The sequence below is a fragment of the Phyllobates terribilis genome, unplaced genomic scaffold (genome assembly GCF_046119375.1).
Source record: "Phyllobates terribilis strain yellow unplaced genomic scaffold, ASM4611937v1 Scaffold_1__5_contigs__length_1240528914, whole genome shotgun sequence".
Taxonomy (NCBI): domain Eukaryota; kingdom Metazoa; phylum Chordata; class Amphibia; order Anura; family Dendrobatidae; genus Phyllobates; species Phyllobates terribilis.
This window is the reverse complement of record NW_027362761.1, coordinates 1,234,146,201-1,234,172,209: the sequence shown is the minus strand read 5'-3', so window position 1 is coordinate 1,234,172,209 and position 26,009 is coordinate 1,234,146,201. Positions and strand designations below refer to the sequence as shown.

At 56.1% G+C, this 26,009-nt stretch overlaps 1 protein-coding gene across 3 annotated transcripts in view; it reads left to right on the top strand.

Annotated features, from left to right (window-relative positions):
- Positions 1-26,009, top strand: part of IDH3B (isocitrate dehydrogenase (NAD(+)) 3 non-catalytic subunit beta) — a 68,060-nt gene that overhangs the window by 10,754 nt on the left and 31,297 nt on the right. For 2 of the 3 annotated variants that reach the window (XM_073650368.1, XM_073650383.1), the window contains one exon: positions 2,460-2,682. The exons of the other annotated variant lie outside the window; for it this stretch is intronic. In XM_073650368.1, the coding sequence (XP_073506469.1) occupies positions 2,460-2,549 (90 nt within the window). In that variant the 3' untranslated portion in view covers positions 2,550-2,682. Of the gene's footprint in view, positions 1-2,459; positions 2,683-26,009 lie in introns of those variants that run through there. 3 annotated transcript variants of the gene reach the window in all.

Here is a 26,009-nt window from a genome sequence, read left to right as displayed (position 1 = left end):
CTTCTCGCCTCTGCTCCTGACCCTGCTTTCTTCTCGCCTCTGCTCCTGACCCTGCTTTCTTCTCGCCTCTGCTCCTGACCCTGCTTTCTTCTCGCCTCTGCTCCTGACCCTGCTTTCTTCACGCCTCTGCTCCTGCCCCTGCTTTCTTCACGCCTCTGCTCCTGCCCCTGCTTTCTTCACGCCTCTGCTCCTGCCCCTGCTTTCTTCACGCCTCTGCTCCTGCCCCTGCTTTCTTCACGCCTCTGCTCCTGCCCCTGCTTTCTTCACGCCTCTGCTCCTGCCCCTGCTTTCTTCACGCCTCTGCTCCTGCCCCTGCTTTCTTCACGCCTCTGCTCCTGCCCCTGCTTTCTTCACGCCTCTGCTCCTGCCCCTGCTTTCTTCTCGCCACTGCTCCTGCCCCTGCTTTCTTCTCGCCACTGCTCCTGCCCCTGCTTTCTTCTCGCCACTGCTCCTGCCCCTGCTTTCTTCTCGCCTCTGCTCCTGCCCCTGCTTTCTTCTCGCCTCTGCTCCTGCCCCTGCTTTCTTCTCGCCTCTGCTCCTGCCCCTGCTTTCTTCTCGCCTCTGCTCCTGCCCCTGCTTTCTTCTCGCCTCTGCTCCTGCCCCTGCTTTCTTCTCGCCTCTGCTCCTGCCCCTGCTTTCTTCTCGCCTCTGCTCCTGCCCCTGCTTTCTTCTCGCCTCTGCTCCTGCCCCTGCTTTCTTCTCGCCTCTGCTCCTGCCCCTGCTTTCTTCTCGCCTCTGCTCCTGCCCCTGCTTTCTTCTCGCCTCTGCTCCTGCCCCTGCTTTCTTCTCGCCTCTGCTCCTGCCCCTGCTTTCTTCTCGCCTCTGCTCCTGCCCCTGCTTTCTTCTCGCCTCTGCTCCTGCCCCTGCTTTCTTCTCGCCTCTGCCCCTGCCCCTGCTTTCTTCTCGCCTCTGCCCCTGCCCCTGCTTTCTTCTCGCCTCTGCCCCTGCCCCTGCTTTCTTCTCGCCTCTGCCCCTGCCCCTGCTTTCTTCTCGCCTCTGCCCCTGCCCCTGCTTTCTTCTCGCCTCTGCCCCTGCCCCTGCTTTCTTCTCGCCTCTGCCCCTGACCCTGCTTTCTTCTCGCCTCTGCTCCTGACCCTGCTTTCTTCTCGCCTCTGCTCCTGACCCTGCTTTCTTCTCGCCTCTGCGCCTGACCCTGCTTTCTTCTCGCCTCTGTGCCTCTTGTTGGCTCCTTGCACTTGTGGTGACACATCTTCTCAGTATCTCAAAAATCAGGCAACGTGATAGAGGGTAAAGATATAGTTTAGACAGGGAAGACGACATATAACTGTAAAGGAGACAGAGGTAGGGTAGACGAGGTAGAACTGTGCGGGAGGCGGGGAGGACGAGGTAGAACCGTGCGGGAGGCGGGTAGGACGAGGTAGAACTGTGCGGGAGGTGGGGAGGACGAGGTAGAACCGTGCGGGAGGCGGGGAGGACGAGGTAGAACCGTGCGGGGGGCGGGGAGGACGAGGTAGAACCGTGCGGGAGGCGGGGAGGACGAGGTAGAACCGTGCGGGAGGCGGGGAGGACGAGGTAGAACCGTGCGGGAGGCGGGGAGGACGAGATAGAACCGGGCGGGAGGCGGGTAGGACGAGGTAGAACTGTGCGGGAGGTGGGGAGGACGAGGTAGAACCGTGCGGGAGGCGGGGAGGACGAGGTAGAACCGTGCGGGGGGCGGGGAGGACGAGGTAGAACCGTGCGGGAGGCGGGGAGGACGAGGTAGAACCGTGCGGGAGGCGGGGAGGACGAGGTAGAACCGTGCGGGAGGCGGGGAGGACGAGATAGAACCGGGCGGGAGGCGGGGAGGACGAGGTAGAACCGGGCGGGAGGCGGGGAGGACGAGGTAGAACCGGGCGGGAGGCGGGGAGGACGAGGTAGAACCGGGCGGGAGGCGGGGAGGACGAGGTAGAACCGGGCGGGAGGCGGGGAGGACGAGGTAGAACCGGGCGGGAGGCGGGGAGGACGGGGTAGAACCGTGCGGGAGGCGGGGAGGACGGGGTAGAACCGTGCGGGAGGCGGGGAGGGCGGGGTAGAACCGTGCGGGAGGCGGGGAGGGCGGGGTAGAGGTGTGCGGGAGGCGGGGAGGACGGGGTAGAACCGTGCGGGAGGACGGGGTAGAGGTGTGCGGGAGGCGGGGAGGACGGGGTAGAACCGTGCGGGAGGCGGGGAGGACGGGGTAGAACCGTGCGGGAGGCGGGGAGGACGGGGTAGAGGTGTGCGGGAGGCGGGGAGGACGGGGTAGAACCGTGCGGGAGGCGGGGAGGACGGGGTAGAGGCGTGCGGGAGGCGGGGAGGACGGGGTAGCACCGTACAGGTCTTGGACAGACGATATATCAAACTGCTCTGTACCATTACTTCCCGCTTGCTTTCTGCTTCACTTCCATCTTTCATACGTTTTTTTTCATCTGCTATTTTTATTCTTTTCCTTTTATGTTGTTTGCTGCCACCTCATCTTCTAGGTCCGAACGCGAGACATGGGAGGCTACTCCACCACCACCGACTTCATCAAGGCCGTTATAGACAGTTTGCATGCTCGCTACATGAACTAGACGCTGAGCGTGCATTATAATATACGCCTGGCTCCGCCGCACCCTCCTCCTGTCTGCGGGGAATGAATGTACATACTTATATTTATTACATGCCGCTCTGGGACGGGTAATAAACTGCCGGTGATCTCCGTCACACGTGTTCATTATTCTGCGAAACGTCTGCAAACTGCTGCGAAGCTCCTGCGTCCTGTGGTGTACTCCTGTGTACAGACGGCTCTGATATACCCTCAGCGTCCTGTGGTGTACTCCCCCCTATACAGACTGCTCCGGCTCTGATATACCCTCAGTGTCCTGTGGTATACTCCTCCCTATACAGACTGCACCGGCTCTGATATACCCTCAGTGTCCTGTGGTGTACTCCCCCCTATACAGACTGCTCCGGCTCTGATATACCCTCAGCGTCCTGTGGTATACTCCTCCCTATACAGACGGCTCCGGCTCTGATATACCCTCAGCGTCCTGTGGTATACTCCTCCCTATACAGACTGCACCGGCTCTGATATACCCTCAGCGTCCTGTGGTATACTCCTCCCTATACAGACGGCTCCGGCTCTGATATACCCTCAGCGTCCTGTGGTATACTCCTCCCTATACAGACTGCTCCGGCTCTGATATACCCTCAGTGTCCTGTGGTATACTCCTCCCTATACAGACTGCACCGGCTCTGATATACCCTCAGTGTCCTGTGGTGTACTCCTCCCTATACAGACTGCTCCGGCTCTGATATACCCTCAGCGTCCTGTGGTATACTCCCCCCTATACAGACTGCACCGGCTCTGATATACCCTCAGTGTCCTGTGGTGTACTCCTCCCTATACAGACTGCTCCGGCTCTGATATACCCTCAGTGTCCTGTGGTATACTCCCCCCTATACAGACTGCTCCGGCTCTGATATACCCTCAGCGTCCTGTGGTATACTCCTCCCTATACAGGCTGCTCCGGCTCTGATATACCCTCAGCGTCCTGTGGTGTACTCCTCCCTATACAGACTGCTCCGGCTCTGATATACCCTCAGCGTCCTGTGGTATACTCCCCCCTATACAGACTGCACCGGCTCTGATATACCCTCAGCGTCCTGTGGTGTACTCCCCCCTATACAGACTGCTCCGGCTCTGATATACCCTCAGCGTCCTGTGGTATACTCCTCCCTATACAGACGGCTCCGGCTCTGATATACCCTCAGCGTCCTGTGGTATACTCCTCCCTATACAGACTGCACCGGCTCTGATATACCCTCAGTGTCCTGTGGTATACTCCTCCCTATACAGACGGCTCCGGCTCTGATATACCCTCAGCGTCCTGTGGTATACTCCTCCCTATACAGACTGCTCCGGCTCTGATATACCCTCAGCGTCCTGTGGTGTACTCCTCCCTATACAGACTGCTCAGGCTCTGATATACCCTCAGCGTCCTGTGGTATACTCCCCCCTATACAGACTGCTCCGGCTCTGATATACCCTCAGCGTCCTGTGGTATACTCCTCCCTATACAGACTGCTCCGGCTCTGATATACCCTCGGCGTCCTGTGGTATACTCCTCCCTATACAGACTGCTCCGGCTCTGATATACCCTCGGCGTCCTGTGGTATACTCCTCCCTATACAGACTGCTCCGGCTCTGATATACCCTCAGTGTCCTGTGGTATACTCCTCCCTATACAGACTGCACCGGCTCTGATATACCCTCAGTGTCCTGTGGTGTACTGCTCCCTATACAGACTGCTCCGGCTCTGATATACCCTCAGTGTCCTGTGGTGTACTCCCCCCTATACAGACTGCTCCGGCTCTGATATACCCTCAGTGTCCTGTGGTGTACTCCCCCCTATACAGACTGCTCCGGCTCTGATATACCCTCAGCGTCCTGTGGTATACTCCCCCCCCCCTATACAGACTGCTCCGGCTCTGATATACCCTCAGCGTCCTGTGGTATACTCCTCCCTATACAGACTGCTCCGGCTCTGATATACCCTCGGCGTCCTGTGGTATACTCCCCCCTATACAGACTGCACCGGCTCTGATAGACCCTCAGCGTCCTGTGGTATACTCCCCCCTATACAGACTGCACCGGCTCTGATATACCCTCAGCGTCCTGTGGTGTACTCCCCCCTATACAGACTGCTCCGGCTCTGATATACCCTCAGCGTCCTGTGGTATACTCCTCCCTATACAGACTGCTCCGGCTCTGATATACCCTCAGCGTCCTGTGGTGTACTCCCCCCCTATACAGACTGCTCCGGCTCTGATATACCCTCGGCGTCCTGTGGTGTACTCCCCCCTATACAGACTGCTCCGGCTCTGATATACCCTCGGCGTCCTGTGGTATACTCCTCCCTATACAGACTGCTCCGGCTCTGATATACCCTCGGCGTCCTGTGGTATACTCCTCCCTATACAGACTGCTCCGGCTCTGATATACCCTCGGCGTCCTGTGGTATACTCCTCCCTATACAGACTGCTCCAGCTCTGATATACCCTCGGCGTCCTGTGGTGTACTCCCCCCTATACAGACTGCTCCGGCTCTGATATACCCTCAGCGTCCTGTGGTGTACTCCCCCCTATACAGACTGCTCCGGCTCTGATATACCCTCAGCGTCCTGTGGTATACTCCCCCCTATACAGACTGCTCCGGCTCTGATATACCCTCAGCGTCCTGTGGTATACTCCCCCCTATACAGACTGCTCCGGCTCTGATATACCCTCAGCGTCCTGTGGTATACTCCTCCCTATACAGACTGCTCCGGCTCTGATATACCCTCAGTGTCCTGTGGTATACTCCTCCCTATACAGACTGCTCCGGCTCTGATATACCCTCGGCGTCCTGTGGTGTACTCCTCCCTATACAGACTGCTCCGGCTCTGATATACCCTCGGTGTCCTGTGGTATACTCCCCCCTATACAGACTGCTCCGGCTCTGATATACCCTCGGCGTCCTGTGGTGTACTCCTCCCTATACAGACTGCTCCGGCTCTGATATACCCTCAGCGTCCTGTGGTATACTCCCCCCTATACAGACTGCTCCGGCTCTGATATACCCTCAGCGTCCTGTGGTATACTCCTCCCTATACAGACTGCTCCGGCTCTGATATACCCTCAGCGTCCTGTGGTATACTCCTCCCTATACAGACTGCTCCGGCTCTGATATACCCTCAGCGTCCTGTGGTATACTCCCCCCTATACAGACTGCTCCGGCTCTGATATACCCTCGGCGTCCTGTGGTATACTCCTCCCTATACAGACTGCTCCGGCTCTGATATACCCTCGGCGTCCTGTGGTGTACTCCCCCCTATACAGACTGCTCCGGCTCTGATATACCCTCGGCGTCCTGTGGTGTACTCCCCCCTATACAGACTGCTCCGGCTCTGATATACCCTTGGCGTCCTGTGGTGTACTCCCCCCTATACAGACTGCTCCGGCTCTGATATACCCTCGGCGTCCTGTGGTGTACTCCTCCCTATACAGACTGCTCCGGCTCTGATATACCCTCGGCGTCCTGTGGTGTACTCCTCCCTATACAGACTGCACCGGCTCTGATATACCCTCGGCGTCCTGTGGTATACTTCCCCCTATACAGACTGCTCCGGCTCTGATATACCCTCGGCGTCCTGTGGTGTACTCCCCCCTATACAGACTGCTCCGGCTCTGATATACCCTCGGCGTCCTGTGGTGTACTCCCCCCTATACAGACTGCTCCGGCTCTGATATACCCTCGGCGTCCTGTGGTATACTCCCCCCTATACAGACTGCACCGGCTCTGATATACCCTCAGCGTCCTGTGGTATACTCCTCCCTATACAGACTGCTCCGGCTCTGATATACCCTCAGCGTCCTGTGGTATACTCCCCCCTATACAGACTGCTCCGGCTCTGATATACCCTCAGCGTCCTGTGGTATACTCCCCCCTATACAGACTGCTCCGGCTCTGATATACCCTCAGCGTCCTGTGGTGTACTCCTCCCTATACAGACTGCTCCGGCTCTGATATACCCTCAGCGTCCTGTGGTATACTCCCCCCTATACAGACTGCTCCGGCTCTGATATACCCTCAGCATCCTGTGGTATACTCCTCCCTATACAGACTGCTCCGGCTCTGATATACCCTCAGCGTCCTGTGGTGTACTCCCCCCTATACAGACTGCTCCGGCTCTGATATACCCTCAGCGTCCTGTGGTATACTCCCCCCTATACAGACTGCTCCGGCTCTGATATACCCTCAGCGTCCTGTGGTATACTCCCCCCTATACAGACTGCTCCGGCTCTGATATACCCTCGGCGTCCTGTGGTATACTCCCCCCTATACAGACTGCTCCGGCTCTGATATACCCTCAGCGTCCTGTGGTGTACTCCCCCCTATACAGACTGCTCCGGCTCTGATATACCCTCAGCGTCCTGTGGTATACTCCTCCCTATACAGACTGCTCCGGCTCTGATATACCCTCAGCGTCCTGTGGTATACTCCTCCCTATAGAGACTGCTCCGGCTCTGATATACCCTCGGCGTCCTGTGGTATACTCCCCCCTATACAGACTGCTCCGGCTCTGATATACCCTCAGCGTCCTGTAGTGTACTCCCCCCTATACAGACTGCTCCGGCTCTGATATACCCTCAGTGTCCTGTGGTATACTCCTCCCTATACAGACTGCTCCGGCTCTGATATACCCTCAGTGTCCTGTGGCGTACTCCTCCCTATACAGACTGCTCCGGCTCTGATATACCCTCGGCGTCCTGTGGTGTACTCCTCCCTATACAGACTGCTCCGGCTCTGATATACCCTCAGCGTCCTGTGGTATACTCCCCCCTATACAGACTGCTCCGGCTCTGATATACCCTCGGCGTCCTGTGGTGTACTCCGCCCTATACAGACGGCTCCGGCTGTGATATACCCTCAGCGTCCTGTGGTATACTCCCCCCTATACAGACGGCTCCGGCTCTGATATACCCTCAGCGTCCTGTGGTGTACTCCCCCCTATACAGACTGCTCCGGCTCTGATATACCCTCAGCGTCCTGTGGTGTACTCCCCCCTATACAGACTGCTCCGGCTCTGATATACCCTCAGTGTCCTGTGGTGTACTCCTCCCTATACAGACTGCTCCGGCTCTGATATACCCTCAGCGTCCTGTGGTATACTCCTCCCTATACAGACTGCTCCGGCTCTGATATACCCTCGGCGTCCTGTGGTATACTCCCCCCTATACAGACTGCTCCGGCTCTGATATACACTCGGCGTCCTGTGGTATACTCCTCCCTATACAGACTGCTCCGGCTCTGATATACCCTCAGTGTCCTGTGGTATACTCCCCCCTATACAGACTGCTCCGGCTCTGATATACCCTCAGCGTCCTGTGGTATACTCCCCCCCTATACAGACTGCTCCGGCTCTGATATACCCTCAGCGTCCTGTGGTATACTCCCCCCTATACAGACTGCTCCGGCTCTGATATACCCTCAGTGTCCTGTGGTATACTCCCCCCTATACAGACTGCTCCGGATCTGATATACCCTCAGCGTCCTGTGGTATACTCCCCGCTATACAGACTGCTCCGGCTCTGATATACCCTCAGCGTCCTGTGGTGTACTCCCCCCTATACAGACTGCTCCGGCTCTGATATACCCTCAGCGTCCTGTGGTGTACTCCCCCCTATACAGACTGCTCCGGCTCTGATATACCCTCAGCGTCCTGTGGTATACTCCCCCCTATACAGACTGCTCCGGCTCTGATATAACCTCAGCGTCCTGTGGTATACTCCCCCCTATACAGACTGCTCCGGCTCTGATATACCCTCAGCGTCCTGTGGTGTACTCCCCCCTATACAGACTGCTCCGGCTCTGATATACCCTCAGCGTCCTGTGGTATACTCCCCGCTATACAGACTGCTCCGGCTCTGATATACCCTCAGCGTCCTGTGGTGTACTCCCCCCTATACAGACTGCTCCGGCTCTGATATACCCTCAGCGTCCTGTGGTATACTCCCCCCTATACAGACTGCTCCGGCTCTGATATACCCTCAGCGTCCTGTGGTATACTCCCCCCTATACAGACTGCTCCGGCTCTGATATACCCTCGGCGTCCTGTGGTGTACTCCCCCCCTATACAGACTGCTCCGGCTCTGATATACCCTCAGCGTCCTGTGGTATACTCCTCCCTATACAGACGGCTCCGGCTCTGATATACCCTCAGTGTCCTGTGGTATACTCCTCCCTATACAGACTGCTCCGGCTCTGATATACCCTCAGCGTCCTGTGGTATACTCCTCCCTATACAGACTGCACCGGCTCTGATATACCCTCAGCGTCCTGTGGTATACTCCCCCCTATACAGACTGCTCCGGCTCTGATATACCCTCAGCGTCCTGTGGTGTACTCCCCCCTATACAGACTGCTCCGGCTCTGATATACCCTCAGCGTCCTGTGGTATACTCCTCCCTATACAGACTGCACCGGCTCTGATATACCCTCAGCGTCCTGTGGTATACTCCTCCCTATACAGACTGCTCCGGCTCTGATATACCCTCAGCGTCCTGTGGTATACTCCTCCCTATACAGACTGCACCGGCTCTGATATACCCTCAGCGTCCTGTGGTATACTCCTCCCTATACAGACTGCTCCGGCTCTGATATACCCTCGGCGTCCTGTGGTGTACTCCCCCCTATACAGACTGCTCCGGCTCTGATATACCCTCAGCGTCCTGTGGTATACTCCTCCCTATACAGACGGCTCCGGCTCTGATATACCCTCAGCGTCCTGTGGTATACTCCTCCCTATACAGACTGCTTCGGCTCTGATATACCCTCGGCGTCCTGTGGTATACTCCTCCCTATACAGACTGCTCCGGCTCTGATATACCCTCAGTGTCCTGTGGTGTACTCCCCCCTATACAGACTGCTCCGGCTCTGATATACACTCAGCGTCCTGTAGTGTACTCCCCCCTATACAGACGGCTCCGGCTCTGATATACCCTCAGTGTCCTGTGGTATACTCCTCCCTATACAGACTGCTCCGGCTCTGATATACCCTCAGCGTCCTGTGGTATACTCCTCCCTATACAGACTGCTCCGGCTCTGATATACCCTCAGCGTCCTGTGGTGTACTCCTCCCTATACAGACTGCACCGGCTCTGATATACCCTCAGTGTCCTGTGGTGTACTCCCCCCTATACAGACTGCACCGGCTCTGATATACCCTCGGCGTCCTGTGGTGTACTCCCCCCTATACAGACAGCTCCGGCTCTGATATACCCTCAGTGTCCTGTGGTATACTCCTCCCTATACAGACTGCTCCGGCTCTGATATACCCTCGGCGTCCTGTGGTATACTCCTCCCTATACAGACTGCACCGGCTCTGATATACCCTCAGCGTCCTGTGGTGTACTCCCCCCTATACAGACTGCTCCGGCTCTGATATACCCTCAGCGTCCTGTGGTATACTCCTCCCTATACAGACTGCTCCGGCTCTGATATACCCTCAGCGTCCTGTGGTGTACTCCCCCCTATACAGACTGCTCCGGCTCTGATATACCCTCAGCGTCCTGTGGTGTACTCCCCCCTATACAGACTGCACCGGCTCTGATATACCCTCAGTGTCCTGTGGTATACTCCCCCCTATACAGACTGCTCCGGCTCTGATATACCCTCAGCGTCCTGTGGTATACTCCTCCCTATACAGAATGCTCCGGCTCTGATATACCCTCAGCGTCCTGTGGTGTACTCCCCCCTATACAGACTGCACCGGCTCTGATATACCCTCGGCGTCCTGTGGTGTACTCCCCCCTATACAGACGGCTCCGGCTCTGATATACCCTCAGTGTCCTGTGGTATACTCCTCCCTATACAGACTGCTCCGGCTCTGATATACCCTCGGCGTCCTGTGGTATACTCCTCCCTATACAGACTGCTCCGGCTCTGATATACCCTCAGTGTCCTGTGGTGTACTCCCCCCTATACAGACTGCACCGGCTCTGATATACCCTCGGCGTCCTGTGGTGTACTCCCCCCTATACAGACTGCTCCGGCTCTGATATACCCTCAGTGTCCTGTGGTATACCCCCCCTATACAGACTGCACCGGCTCTGATATACCCTCAGCGTCCTGTGGTATACTCCCCCCCCTTATACAGACGGCTCCGGCTCTGATATACCCTCAGTGTCCTGTGGTATACTCCCCCCTATACAGACTGCTCCGGCTCTGATATACCCTCAGTGTCCTGTGGTATACTCCTCCCTATACAGACTGCACCGGCTCTGATATACCCTCAGTGTCCTGTGGTGTACTCCCCCCTATACAGACTGCTCCGGCTCTGATATACCCTCGGCGTCCTGTGGTGTACTCCTCCCTATACAGACTGCTCCGGCTCTGATATACCCTCAGTGTCCTGTGGTATACTCCTCCCTATACAGACGGCTCCGGCTCTGATATACCCTCAGCGTCCTGTGGTGTACTCCCCCCTATACAGACGGCTCCGGCTCTGATATACCCTCAGTGTCCTGTGGTATACTCCCCCCTATACAGACTGCTCCGGCTCTGATATACCCTCAGCGTCCTGTGGTGTACTCCTGTGTACAGACGGCTCTGATATACCCTCGGCGTCCTGTGGTGTACTCCCCCTATACAGACTGCTCCTGCTCTGATATACCCTCAGCGTCCTGTGGTGTACTCCCCCCTATACAGACTGCTCCAGCTCTGATATACCCTCAGCGTCCTGTGGTGTACTCCTCCCTATACAGACTGCTCCGGCTCTGATATACCCTCAGCGTCCTGTGGTGTACTCCTGTGTACAGACGGCTCTGATATACCCTCGGCGTCCTGTGGTGTACTCCCCCCTATACAGACTGCTCCTGCTCTGATATACCCTCAGCGTCCTGTGGTGTACTCCCCCCTATACAGACTGCTCCAGCTCTGATATACCCTCAGCGTCCTGTGGTGTACTCCTCCCTATACAGACGGCTCTGGCTCTGATATACCCTCAGTGTCCTGTGGTATACTCCTCCCTATACAGACTGCACCGGCTCTGATATACCCTCAGTGTCCTGTGGTATACTCCCCCCTATACAGACTGCTCCGGCTCTGATATACCCTCAGTGTCCTGTGGTATACTCCTCCCTATACAGACTGCTCCGGCTCTGATATACCCTCAGTGTCCTGTGGTATACTCCTCCCTATACAGACTGCTCCGGCTCTGATATACCCTCGGCGTCCTGTGGTGTACTCCCCCCTATACAGACTGCTCCGGCTCTGATATACCCTCAGTGTCCTGTGGTATACTCCCCCCTATACAGACTGCTCCGGCTCTGATATACCCTCAGCGTCCTGTGGTGTACTCCCCCCTATACAGACTGCTCCTGCTCTGATATACCCTCAGTGTCCTGTGGTATACTCCTCCCTATACAGACTGCTCCGGCTCTGATATACCCTCAGCGTCCTGTGGTATACTCCCCCCCCTATACAGACTGCTCCGGCTCTGATATACCCTCAGTGTCCTGTGGTATACTCCCCCCCCTATACAGACGGCTCCGGCTGTGATATACCCTCGGCGTCCTGTGGTGTACTCCCCCCTATACAGACTGCTCCGGCTCTGATATACCCTCAGCGTCCTGTGGTATACTCCTCCCTATACAGACGGCTCCGGCTCTGATATACCCTCAGTGTCCTGTGGTATACTCCCCCCTATACAGACTGCACCGGCTCTGATATACCCTCAGTGTCCTGTGGTATACTCCTCCCTATACAGACTGCTCCGGCTCTGATATACCCTCAGTGTCCTGTGGTATACTCCTCCCTATACAGACTGCACCGGCTCTGATATACCCTCAGTGTCCTGTGGTATACTCCTCCCTATACAGACTGCTCCGGCTCTGATATACCCTCAGCGTCCTGTGGTGTACTCCTGTGTACCGACGGCTCTGATATACCCTCAGTGTCCTGTGGTGTACTCCCCCCTATACAGACTGCACCGGCTCTGATATACCCTCAGTGTCCTGTGGTGTACTCCCCCCTATACAGACTGCTCCGGCTCTGATATACCCTCAGCGTCCTGTGGTATACTCCTCCCTATACAAACTGCTTCGGCTCTGATATACCCTCAGTGTCCTGTGGTGTACTCCTCCCTATACAGACTTCACCGGCTCTGATATACCCTCGGCGTCCTGTGGTGTACTCCCCCCTATACAGACTGCACCGGCTCTGATATACCCTCAGTGTCCTGTGGTGTACTCCTCCCTATACAGACTGCTCCGGCTCTGATATACCCTCAGTGTCCTGTGGTGTACTCCCCCCTATACAGACTGCTCCGGCTCTGATATACCCTCAGCGTCCTGTGGTGTACTCCCCCCTATACAGACGGCTCCGGCTCTGATATACCCTCAGTGTCCTGTGGTATACTCCTCCCTATACAGACTGCTCCGGCTCTGATATACCCTCAGCGTCCTGTGGTGTACTCCTCCCTATACAGACTGCACCGGCTCTGATATACCCTCAGCGTCCTGTGGTGTACTCCTCCCTATACAGACTGCACCGGCTCTGATATACCCTCAGCGTCCTGTGGTATACTCCCCCCCCTATACAGACGGCTCCGGCTCTGATATACCCTCAGCGTCCTGTGGTATACCCCCCCTATACAGACTGCTCCGGCTCTGATATACCCTCAGTGTCCTGTGGTATACTCCCCCCTATACAGACTGCTCCGGCTCTGATATACCCTCAGTGTCCTGTGGTGTACTCCTCCCTATACAGACTGCTCCGGCTCTGATATACCCTCGGCGTCCTGTGGTATACTCCTCCCTATACAGACTGCTCCGGCTCTGATATACCCTCAGCGTCCTGTGGTATACTCCCCCCCCTATACAGACTGCACCGGCTCTGATATACCCTCGGCGTCCTGTGGTATACTCCTCCCTATACAGACTGCTTCGGCTCTGATATACCCTCAGTGTCCTGTGGTGTACTCCCCCCTATACAGACTGCTCCGGCTCTGATATACCCTCAGCGTCCTGTGGTGTACTCCTCCCTATACAGACTGCTCCGGCTCTGATATACCCTCAGTGTCCTGTGGTATACTCCTCCCTATACAGACTGCTCCGGCTCTGATATACCCTCAGCGTCCTGTGGTATACTCCTCCCTATACAGACTGCTCCGGCTCTGATATACCCTCAGTGTCCTGTGGTGTACTCCCCCCTATACAGACTGCTCCGTCTCTGATATACCCTCAGCGTCCTGTGGTATACTCCTCCCTATACAGACTGCTCCGGCTCTGATATACCCTCAGCGTCCTGTGGTATACTCCTCCCTATACAGACTGCTCCGGCTCTGATATACCCTCAGCGTCCTGTGGTATACTCCCCCCTATACAGACTGCTCCGGCTCTGATATACCCTCAGCGTCCTGTGGTGTACTCCCCCCTATACAGACTGCTCCGGCTCTGATATACCCTCAGCGTCCTGTGGTGTACTCCCCCCTATACAGACGGCTCCGGCTCTGATATACCCTCAGTGTCCTGTGGTATACTCCTCCCTATACAGACTGCTCCGGCTCTGATATACCCTCGGCGTCCTGTGGTATACTCCCCCCTATACAGACTGCACCGGCTCTGATATACCCTCAGCGTCCTGTGGTATACTCCCCCCTATACAGACTGCACCGGCTCTGATATACCCTCAGTGTCCTGTGGTATACTCCCCCCTATACAGACTGCTCCGGCTCTGATATACCCTCAGCGTCCTGTGGTATACTCCCCCCTATACAGACTGCACCGGCTCTGATATACCCTCAGTGTCCTGTGGTATACTCCCCCCTATACAGACTGCTCCGGCTCTGATATACCCTCAGCGTCCTGTGGTGTACTCCCCCCTATACAGACGGCTCCGGCTCTGATATACCCTCAGTGTCCTGTGGTATACTCCTCCCTATACAGACTGCTCCGGCTCTGATATACCCTCGGCGTCCTGTGGTGTACTCCCCCCTATACAGACTGCTCCGGCTCTGATATACCCTCAGTGTCCTGTGGTATACTCCCCCCTATACAGACTGCTCCGGCTCTGATATACCCTCAGCGTCCTGTGGTGTACTCCCCCCTATACAGACGGCTCCGGCTCTGATATACCCTCAGTGTCCTGTGGTGTACTCCCCCCTATACAGACTGCACCGGCTCTGATATACCCTCGGCGTCCTGTGGTGTACTCCCCCCTATACAGACTGCTCCGGCTCTGATATACCCTCAGTGTCCTGTGGTGTACTCCCCCCTGTACAGACTGCACCGGCTCTGATATACCCTCAGCGTCCTGTGGTATACTCCCCCCTATACAGACTGCTCCGGCTCTGATATACCCTCAGTGTCCTGTGGTGTACTCCCCCCTATACAGACTGCACCGGCTCTGATATACCCTCAGCGTCCTGTGGTATACTCCTCCCTATACAGACTGCACCGGCTCTGATATACCCTCAGCGTCCTGTGGTGTACTCCCCCCTATACAGACGGCTCCGGCTCTGATATACCCTCAGCGTCCTGTGGTATACTCCCCCCTATACAGACTGCTCCGGCTCTGATATACCCTCAGTGTCCTGTGGTGTACTCCCCCCTGTACAGACTGCACCGGCTCTGATATACCCTCAGCGTCCTGTGGTATACTCCCCCCTATACAGACTGCTCCGGCTCTGATATACCCTCAGTGTCCTGTGGTGTACTCCCCCCTATGCAGACTGCACCGGCTCTGATATACCCTCAGCGTCCTGTGGTATACTCCTCCCTATACAGACTGCACCGGCTCTGATATACCCTCGGCGTCCTGTGGTGTACTCCCCCCTATACAGACTGCTCCGGCTCTGATATACCCTCAGTGTCCTGTGGTGTACTCCCCCCTGTACAGACTGCACCGGCTCTGATATACCCTCAGCGTCCTGTGGTATACTCCCCCCTATACAGACTGCTCCGGCTCTGATATACCCTCAGTGTCCTGTGGTGTACTCCCCCCTATACAGACTGCACCGGCTCTGATATACCCTCAGCGTCCTGTGGTATACTCCTCCCTATACAGACTGCACCGGCTCTGATATACCCTCAGCGTCCTGTGGTATACTCCCCCCTATACAGACTGCTCCGGCTCTGATATACCCTCAGTGTCCTGTGGTGTACTCCCCCCTATACAGACTGCACCGGCTCTGATATACCCTCAGCGTCCTGTGGTATACTCCTCCCTATACAGACTGCTCCGGCTCTGATATACCCTCGGCGTCCTGTGGTGTACTCCCCCCTATACAGACTGCTCCGGCTCTGATATACCCTCAGCGTCCTGTGGTATACTCCCCCCTATACCGACTGCTCCGGCTCTGATATACCCTCAGTGTCCTGTGGTGTACTCCCCCCTGTACAGACTGCACCGGCTCTGATATACCCTCAGCGTCCTGTGGTATACTCCCCCCTATACAGACTGCTCCGGCTCTGATATACCCTCAGTGTCCTGTGGTGTACTCCCCCCTATACAGACTGCACCGGCTCTGATATACCCTCAGCGTCCTGTGGTATACTCCTCCCTATACAGACTGCACCGGCTCTGATATACCCTCGGCGTCCTGTGGTGTACTCCTCCCTATACAGACTGCACCGGCTCTGATATACCCTCAGTGTCCTGTGGTGTACTCCCCCCTGTACAGACTGCACCGGCTCTGATATACCCTCAGCGTCCTGTGGTATACTCCCCCCTATACAGACTGCTCCGGCTCTGATATACCCTCAGTGTCCTGTGGTGTACTCCCCCCTATACAGACTGCACCGGCTCTGATATACCCTCAGCGTCCTGTGGTATACTCCCCCCTATACAGACTGCACCGGCTCTGATATACCCTCAGCGTCCTGTGGTATACTCCCCCCCCCTATACAGACGGCTCCGGCTCTGATATACCCTCAGTGTCCTGTGGTATACTCCCCCCTATACAGACTGCACCGGCTCTGATATACCCTCAGTGTCCTGTGGTGTACTCCCCCCTATACAGACTGCACCGGCTCTGATATACCCTCGGCGTCCTATGGTGTACTCCCCCCTATACAGACTGCTCCGGCTCTGATATACCCTCAGTGTCCTGTGGTATACTCCCCCCTATACAGACTGCACCGGCTCTGATATACCCTCAGCGTCCTGTGGTATACTCCCCCCCCTATACAGACGGCTCCGGCTCTGATATACCCTCAGTGTCCTGTGGTATACTCCCCCCTATACAGTCTGCTCCGGCTCTGATATACCCTCAGCGTCCTGTGGTATACTCCCCCCTATACAGACTGCTCCGGCTCTGATATACCCTCAGTGTCCTGTGGTGTACTCCTCCCTATACAGACTGCTCCGGCTCTGATATACCCTCAGTGTCCTGTGGTGTACTCCTCCCTATACAGACTGCTCCGGCTCTGATATACCCTCGGCGTCCTGTGGTATACTCCCCCCTATACAGACTGCTCCGGCTCTGATATACCCTCAGTGTCCTGTGGTGTACTCCCCCCTATACAGACGGCTCCGGCTCTGATATACCCTCAGTGTCCTGTGGTATACTCCCCCCTATACAGTCTGCTCCGGCTCTGATATACCCTCAGTGTCCTGTGGTATACTCCTCCCTATACAGACTGCACCGGCTCTGATATACCCTCAGTGTCCTGTGGTATACTCCCCCCTATACAGTCTGCTCCGGCTCTGATATACCCTCAGTGTCCTGTGGTATACTCCTCCCTATACAGACTGCTCCGGCTCTGATATACCCTCAGCGTCCTGTGGTATACTCCCCCCTATACAGACTGCTCCGGCTCTGATATACCCTCGGCGTCCTGTGGTATACTCCTCCCTATACAGACTGCTCCGGCTCTGATATACCCTCAGTGTCCTGTGGTATACTCCCCCCTATACAGACTGCTCCGGCTCTGATATACCCTCAGCGTCCTGTGGTATACTCCTCCCTATACAGACTGCTCCGGCTCTGATATACCCTCAGTGTCCTGTGGTATACTCCCCCCTATACAGACTGCTCCGGCTCTGATATACCCTCAGTGTCCTGTGGTATACTCCTCCCTATACAGACTGCTCCGGCTCTGATATACCCTCAGCGTCCTGTGGTATACTTCTCCCTATACAGACTGCTCCGGCTCTGATATACCCTCAGTGTCCTGTGGTATACTCCCCCCTATACAGACTGCTCCGGCTCTGATATACCCTCAGCGTCCTGTGGTATACTCCTCCCTATACAGACTGCACCGGCTCTGATATACCCTCAGCGTCCTGTGGTGTACTCCCCCCTATACAGACTGCACCGGCTCTGATATACCCTCAGTGTCCTGTGGTATACTCCCCCCTATACAGACTGCTCCGGCTCTGATATACCCTCAGTGTCCTGTGGTATACTCCTCCCTATACAGACTGCTCCGGCTCTGATATACCCTCAGCGTCCTGTGGTATACTCCTCCCTATACAGACTGCACCGGCTCTGATATACCCTCAGCGTCCTGTGGTGTACTCTCCCCTATACAGACTGCACCGGCTCTGATATACCCTCAGTGTCCTGTGGTATACTCCCCCCTATACAGACTGCTCCGGCTCTGATATACCCTCAGTGTCCTGTGGTATACTCCTCCCTATACAGACTGCTCCGGCTCTGATATACCCTCAGTGTCCTGTGGTGTACTCCCCCCTATACAGACTGCTCCGGCTCTGATATACCCTCAGCGTCCTGTGGTATACTCCTCACTATACAGACTGCACCGGCTCTGATATACCCTCAGTGTCCTGTGGTATACTCCCCCCTATACAGACTGCTCCGGCTCTGATATACCCTCAGCGTCCTGTGGTGTACTCCTCCCTATACAGACTGCTCTGGCTCTGATATACCCTCAGTGTCCTGTGGTATACTCCCCCCTATACAGACTGCTCCGGCTCTGATATACCCTCAGCGTCCTGTGGTATACTCCTCCCTATACAGACTGCTCTGGCTCTGATATACCCTCAGTGTCCTGTGGTATACTCCTCCCTATACAGACTGCTCCGGCTCTGATATACCCTCGGCGTCCTGTGGTATACTCCTCCCTATACAGACTGCTCCGGCTCTGATATACCCTCGGCGTCCTGTGGTATACTCCCCCCTATACAGACTGCACCGGCTCTGATATACCCTCAGCGTCCTGTGGTGTACTCCCCCCTATACAGACTGCTCCGTCTCTGATATACCCTCAGTGTCCTGTGGTATACTCCTCCCTATACAGACTGCTCCGGCTCTGATATACCCTCAGTGTCCTGTGGTATACTCCTCCCTATACAGACTGCACCGGCTCTGATATACCCTCAGCGTCCTGTGGTATACTCCTCCCTATACAGACTGCTCCGGCTCTGATATACCCTCAGCGTCCTGTGGTATACTCCCCCCTATACAGACTGCTCCGGCTCTGATATACCCTCAGTGTCCTGTGGTATACTCCCCCCTATACAGACTGCACCGGCTCTGATATACCCTCGGCGTCCTGTGGTGTACTCCTCCCTATACAGACTGCTCCGGCTCTGATATACCCTCAGCGTCCTGTGGTGTACTCCTCCCTATACAGACTGCACCGGCTCTGATATACCCTCAGCGTCCTGTGGTGTACTCCTCCCTATAGAGACTGCTCCGGCTCTGATATACCCTCAGCGTCCTGTGGTATACTCCCCCTATACAGACTGCTCCGGCTCTGATATACCCTCAGCGTCCTGTGGTGTACTCCCCCCTATACAGACTGCTCCGGCTCTGATATACCCTCAGCGTCCTGTGGTATACTCCCCCCTATATAGACTGCTCCGGCTCTGATATACCCTCAGCGTCCTGTGGTATACTCCCCCCTATATAGACTGCTCCGGCTCTGATATACCCTCAGCGTCCTGTGGTGTACTCCCCCCCTATACAGACTGCACCGGCTCTGATATACCCTCAGTGTCCTGTGGTATACTCCTCCCTATACAGACTGCACCGGCTCTGATATACCCTCAGTGTCCTGTGGTATACTCCTCCCTATACAGACTGCTCCGGCTCTGATATACCCTCAGCGTCCTGTGGTGTACTCCCCCCCCCTATACAGACTGCTCCGGCTCTGATATACCCTCAGTGTCCTGTGGTATACTCCCCCCTATACAGACTGCTCCGGCTCTGATATACCCTCAGCGTCCTGTGGTGTACTCCCCCCTATACAGACTGCTCCGGCTCTGATATACCCTCAGCGTCCTGTGGTATACTCCCCCCTATATAGACTGCTCCGGCTCTGATATACCCTCAGCGTCCTGTGGTGTACTCCCCCCTATACAGACTGCTCCGGCTCTGATATACCCTCGGCGTCCTGTGGTGTACTCCCCCCTATACAGACTGCTCCGGCTCTGATATACCCTCAGTGTCCTGTGGTATACTCCCCCCTATAAAGACTGCTCCGGCTCTGATATACCCTCAGCGTCCTGTGGTGTACTCCCCCCTATACAGACTGCACCGGCTCTGATATACCCTCAGCGTCCTGTGGTATACTCCTCCCTATAGAGACTGCTCCGGTTCTGATATACCCTCAGTGTCCTGTGGTATACTCCTCCCTATACAGACTGCTCCGGCTCTGATATACCCTCAGCGTCCTGTGGTATACTCCCCCCTATACAGACTGCTCCGGCTCTGATATACCCTCGGCGTCCTGTGGTATACTCCCCCCTATACAGACTGCTCCGGCTCTGATATACCCTCAGTGTCCTGTGGCATACTCCCCCCTATACAGACTGCTCCGGCTCTGATATACCCTCGGCGTCCTGTGGTATACTCCCCCCTATACAGACTGCTCCGGCTCTGATATACCCTCGGCGTCCTGTGGTATACTCCTCCCTATACAGACTGCACCGGCTCTGATATACCCTCAGCGTCCTGTGGTGTACTCCCCCCCCCCTATACAGACTGCTCCGGCTCTGATATACCCTCAGCGTCCTGTGGTGTACTCCCCGCTATACAGACTGCACCGGCTCTGATATACCCTCAGCGTCCTGTGGTATACTCCTCCCTATAGAGACTGCTCCGGCTCTGATATACCCTCAGTGTCCTGTGGTATACTCCCCCCTATACAGACTGCTCCGGCTCTGATATATCCTCAGCGTCCTGTGGTATACTCCCCCCCCCCTATACAGACTGCTCCGGCTCTGATATACCCTCGGCGTCCTGTGGTATACTCCCCCCCCCCCCTATACAGACTGCTCCGGCTCTGATATACCCTCAGCGTCCTGTGGTGTACTCCCCCCTATACAGACTGCTCCGGCTCTGATATACCCTCAGTGTCCTGTGGTATACTCCTCCCTATACAGACTGCTCCGGCTCTGATATACCCTCAGCGTCCTGTGGTGTACTCCCCCCTATACAGACTGCACCGGCTCTGATATACCCTCAGCGTCCTGTGGTGTACTCCCCCCTATACAGACTGCTCCGGCTCTGATATACCCTCAGCGTCCTGTGGTGTACTCCCCGCTATACAGACTGCACCGGCTCTGATATACCCTCAGTGTCCTGTGGTGTACTCCCCCCTATACAGACTGCTCCGGCTCTGATATACCCTCAGCGTCCTGTGGTATACTCCCCCCTATACAGACTGCTCCGGCTCTGATATACCCTCAGCGTCCTGTGGTATACTCCCCCCTATACAGACTGCTCCGGCTCTGGTATACCCTCAGTGTCCTGTGGTGTACTCCCCCCTATACAGACTGCTCCGGCTCTGATATACCCTCAGCGTCCTGTGGTATACTCCCCCCCCCTATACAGACTGCTCCGGCTCTGATATACCCTCAGCGTCCTGTGGTATACTCCCCCCTATACAGACTGCTCCGGCTCTGATATACCCTCAGCGTCCTGTGGTGTACTCCTCCCTATACAGACTGCTCCGGCTCTGATATACCCTCAGCGTCCTGTGGTATACTCCTCCCTATACAGACTGCTCCGGCTCTGATATACCCTCAGCGTCCTGTGGTATACTCCCCCCTATACAGACGGCTCCGGCTCTGATATACCCTCAGTGTCCTGTGGTATACTCCTCCCTATACAGACTGCTCCGGCTCTGATATACCCTCAGCGTCCTGTGGTATACTCCCCCCTATACAGACTGCACCGGCTCTGATATACCCTCAGTGTCCTGTGGTGTACTCCCCCCTATACAGACTGCTCCGGCTCTGATATACCCTCAGCGTCCTGTGGTGTACTCCTCCCTATAGAGACTGCTCCGGCTCTGATATACCCTCAGCGTCCTGTGGTATACTCCCCCCTATACAGACTGCTCCGGCTCTGATATACCCTCAGCGTCCTGTGGTATACTCCCCCCTATACAGACTGCACCGGCTCTGATATACCCTCAGCGTCCTGTGGTATACTCCCCCCTATACAGACGGCTCCGGCTCTGATATACCCTCAGCGTCCTCTGGTGTACTCCCCCCTATGCAGACGGCTCCGGCTCTGATATACCCTCAGCGTCCTGTGGTATACTCCCCCCTATACAGACGGCTCCGGCTCTGATATACCCTCAGCGTCCTGTGGTATACTCCCCCCTATACAGACGGCTCCGGCTCTGATATACCCTCAGCGTCCTGTGGTATACTCCCCCCTATACAGACTGCTCCGGCTCTGATATACCCTCAGCGTCCTGTGGTATACTCCCCCCTATACAGACGGCTCCGGCTCTGATATACCCTCAGTGTCCTGTGGTATACTCCTCCCTATACAGACTGCTCCGGCTCTGATATACCCTCAGTGTCCTGTGGTGTACTCCCCCCTATACACACGGCTCCGGCTCTGATATACCCTCAGTGTCCTGTGGTATACTCCTCCCTATACAGACTGCTCCGGCTCTGATATACCCTCAGTGTCCTGTGGTATACTCCCCCCTATACAGACTGCACCGGCTCTGATATACCCTCAGTGTCCTGTGGTGTACTCCCCCCTATACAGACGGCTCCGGCTCTGATATACCCTCAGTGTCCTGTGGTGTACTCCCCCCTATACACACGGCTCCGGCTCTGATATACCCTCAGTGTCCTGTGGTATACTCCTCCCTATACAGACTGCTTCGGCTCTGATATACCCTCAGTGTCCTGTGGTATACTCCCCCCTATACAGACTGCACCGGCTCTGATATACCCTCAGTGTCCTGTGGTGTACTCCCCCCTATACACACGGCTCCGGCTCTGATATACCCTCAGTGTCCTGTGGTATACTCCTCCCTATACAGACTGCACCGGCTCTGATATACCCTCAGTGTCCTGTGGTGTACTCCCCCCTATACAGACGGCTCCGGCTCTGATATACCCTCAGCGTCCTGTGGTATACTCCCCCCTATACAGACTGCTCCGGCTCTGATATACCCTCGGCGTCCTGTGGTATACTCCCCCCTATACAGACGGCTCCGGCTCTGATATACCCTCAGCGTCCTGTGGTGTACTCCCCCCTATACAGACTGCTCCGGCTCTGATATACCCTCGGCGTCCTGTGGTATACTCCCCCCTATACAGACTGCACCGGCTCTGATATACCCTCAGCGTCCTGTGGTATACTCCCCCCTATACAGACGGCTCCGGCTCTGATATACCCTCAGCGTCCTGTGGTATACTCCCCCCTATACAGACTGCTCCGGCTCTGATATACCCTCGGCGTCCTGTGGTATACTCCCCCCTATACAGACGGCTCCGGCTCTGATATACCCTCAGCGTCCTGTGGTGTACTCCCCCCTATACAGACTGCTCCGGCTCTGATATACCCTCAGCGTCCTGTGGTATACTCCTCCCTATACAGACGGCTCCGGCTGTGATATACCCTCAGCGTCCTGTGGTATACTCCTCCCTATACAGACTGCTCCGGCTCTGATATACCCTCAGCGTCCTGTGGTATACTCCCCCCTATACAGACTGCACCGGCTCTGATATACCCTCAGCGTCCTGTGGTGTACTCCCCCCTATACAGACGGCTCCGGCTCTGATATACCCTCAGTGTCCTGTGCTATACTCCCCCCTATACAGACTGCTCCGGCTCTGATATACCCTCAGCGTCCTGTGGTATACTCCCCCCTATACAGACTGCACCGGCTCTGATATACCCTCAGCGTACTGTGGTATACTCCTCCCTATACAGACTGCTCCGGCTCTGATATACCCTCAGTGTCCTGTGGTATACTCCTCCCTATACAGACTGCTCCGGCTCTGATATACCCTCAGTGTCCTGTGGTGTACTCCTCCCTATACAGACTGCACCGGCTCTGATATACCCTCAGTGTCCTGTGGTGTACTCCCCCCTATACAGACGGCTCCGGCTCTGATATACCCTCAGTGTCCTGTGGTGTACTCCCCCCTATACAGACGGCTCCGGCTCTGATATACCCTCAGTGTCCTGTGGTATACTCCTCCCTATAGAGACTGCTCCGGCTCTGATATACCCTCAGTGTCCTGTGGTATACTCCTCCCTATACAGACTGCTCCGGCTCTGATATACCCTCGGCGTCCTGTGGTATACTCCCCCCTATACAGACTGCTCCGGCTCTGATATACCCTCAGCGTCCTGTGGTATACTCCCCCCTATACAGACGGCTCCGGCTGTGATATACCCTCAGCGTCCTGTGGTATACTCCCCCCTATACAGACGGCTCCGGCTCTGATATACCCTCAGTGTCCTGTGGTATACTCCTCCCTATACAGACTGCACCGGCTCTGATATACCCTCAGCGTCCTGTGGTGTACTCCTCCCTATACAGACTGCACCGGCTCTGATATACCCTCAGCGTCCTGTGGTATACTCCCCCCTATACAGACTGCTCCGGCTCTGATATACCCTCAGCGTCCTGTGGTATACTCCTCCCTATACACACTGCACCGGCTCTGATATACCCTCAGCGTCCTGTGGTGTACTCCCCCCTATACAGACTGCTCCGGCTCTGATATACCCTCAGCGTCCTGTGGTATACTCCTCCCTATACAGACTGCTCCGGCTCTGATATACCCTCGGCGTCCTGTGGTATACTCCCCCCTATACAGACTGCACCGGCTCTGATATACCCTCAGCGTCCTGTGGTGTACTCCCCCCTATACATACGGCTCCGGCTCTGATATACCCTCAGCGTCCTGTGCTGTACTCCTCCCTATACAGACGGCTCCGGCTCTGATATACCCTCAGCGTCCTGTGGTATACTCCCCCCTATACAGACTGCTCCGGCTCTGATATACCCTCAGCGTCCTGTGGTATACTCCCCCCTATACAGACGGCTCCGGCTCTGATATACCCTCAGCGTCCTGTGGTATACTCCCCCCTATACAGACGGCTCCGGCTCTGATATACCCTCAGCGTCCTGTGGTATACTCCCCCCTATACAGACGGCTCCGGCTCTGATATACCCTCAGCGTCCTGTGGTGTACTCCTCCCTATACAGACGGCTCCGGCTCTGATATACCCTCAGCGTCCTGTGGTATACTCCTCCCTATACAGACGGCTCCGGCTCTGATATACCCTCAGCGTCCTGTGGTATACTCCCCCCCCCTATACAGACGGCTCCGGCTCTGATATACCCTCGGCGTCCTGTGGTATACTCCTCCCTGTACAGACTGCTCCGGCTCTGATATACCCTCAGCGTCCTGTGGTATACTCCCCCCTATACAGACTGCTCCGGCTCTGATATACCCTCGGCGTCCTGTGGTATACTCCCCCCTATACAGACTGCTCCGGCTCTGATATACCCTTGGCGTCCTGTGGTGTACTCCCCCCTATACAGACTGCTCCGGCTCTGATATACCCTCGGCGTCCTGTGGTGTACTCCCCCCTATACAGACTGCTCCGGCTCTGATATACCCTCGGCGTCCTGTTGTGTACTCCCCCCCCCCTATACAGACTGCTCCGGCTCTGATATACCCTCAGCGTCCTGTGGTATACTCCCCCCTATACAGACTGCTCCGGCTCTGATATACCCTCAGCGTCCTGTGGTATACTCCCCCCTATACAGACTGCACCGGCTCTGATATACCCTCAGTGTCCTGTGGTGTACTCCCCCCTATACAGACCGCACCGGCTCTGATATACCCTCAGCGTCCTGTGGTGTACTCCCCCCTATACAGACTGCTCCGGCTCTGATATACCCTCAGCGGCCTGTGGTGTACTCCCCCCTATACAGACTGCTCCGGCTCTGATATACCCTCAGTGTCCTGTGGTATACTCCTCCCTATACAGACGGCTCCGGCTCTGATATACCCTCAGTGTCCTGTGGTATACTCCTCCCTATACAGACTGCACCGGCTCTGATATACCCTCGGCGTCCTGTGGTATACTCCCCCCCCTATACAGACTGCTCCGGCTCTGATATACCCTCGGCGTCCTGTGGTGTACTCCCCCCTATACAGACTGCTCCGGCTCTGATATACCCTCAGCGTCCTGTGGTGTACTCCCCCCTATACAGACTGCTCCGGCTCTGATATACCCTCAGCGTCCTGTGGTGTACTCCCC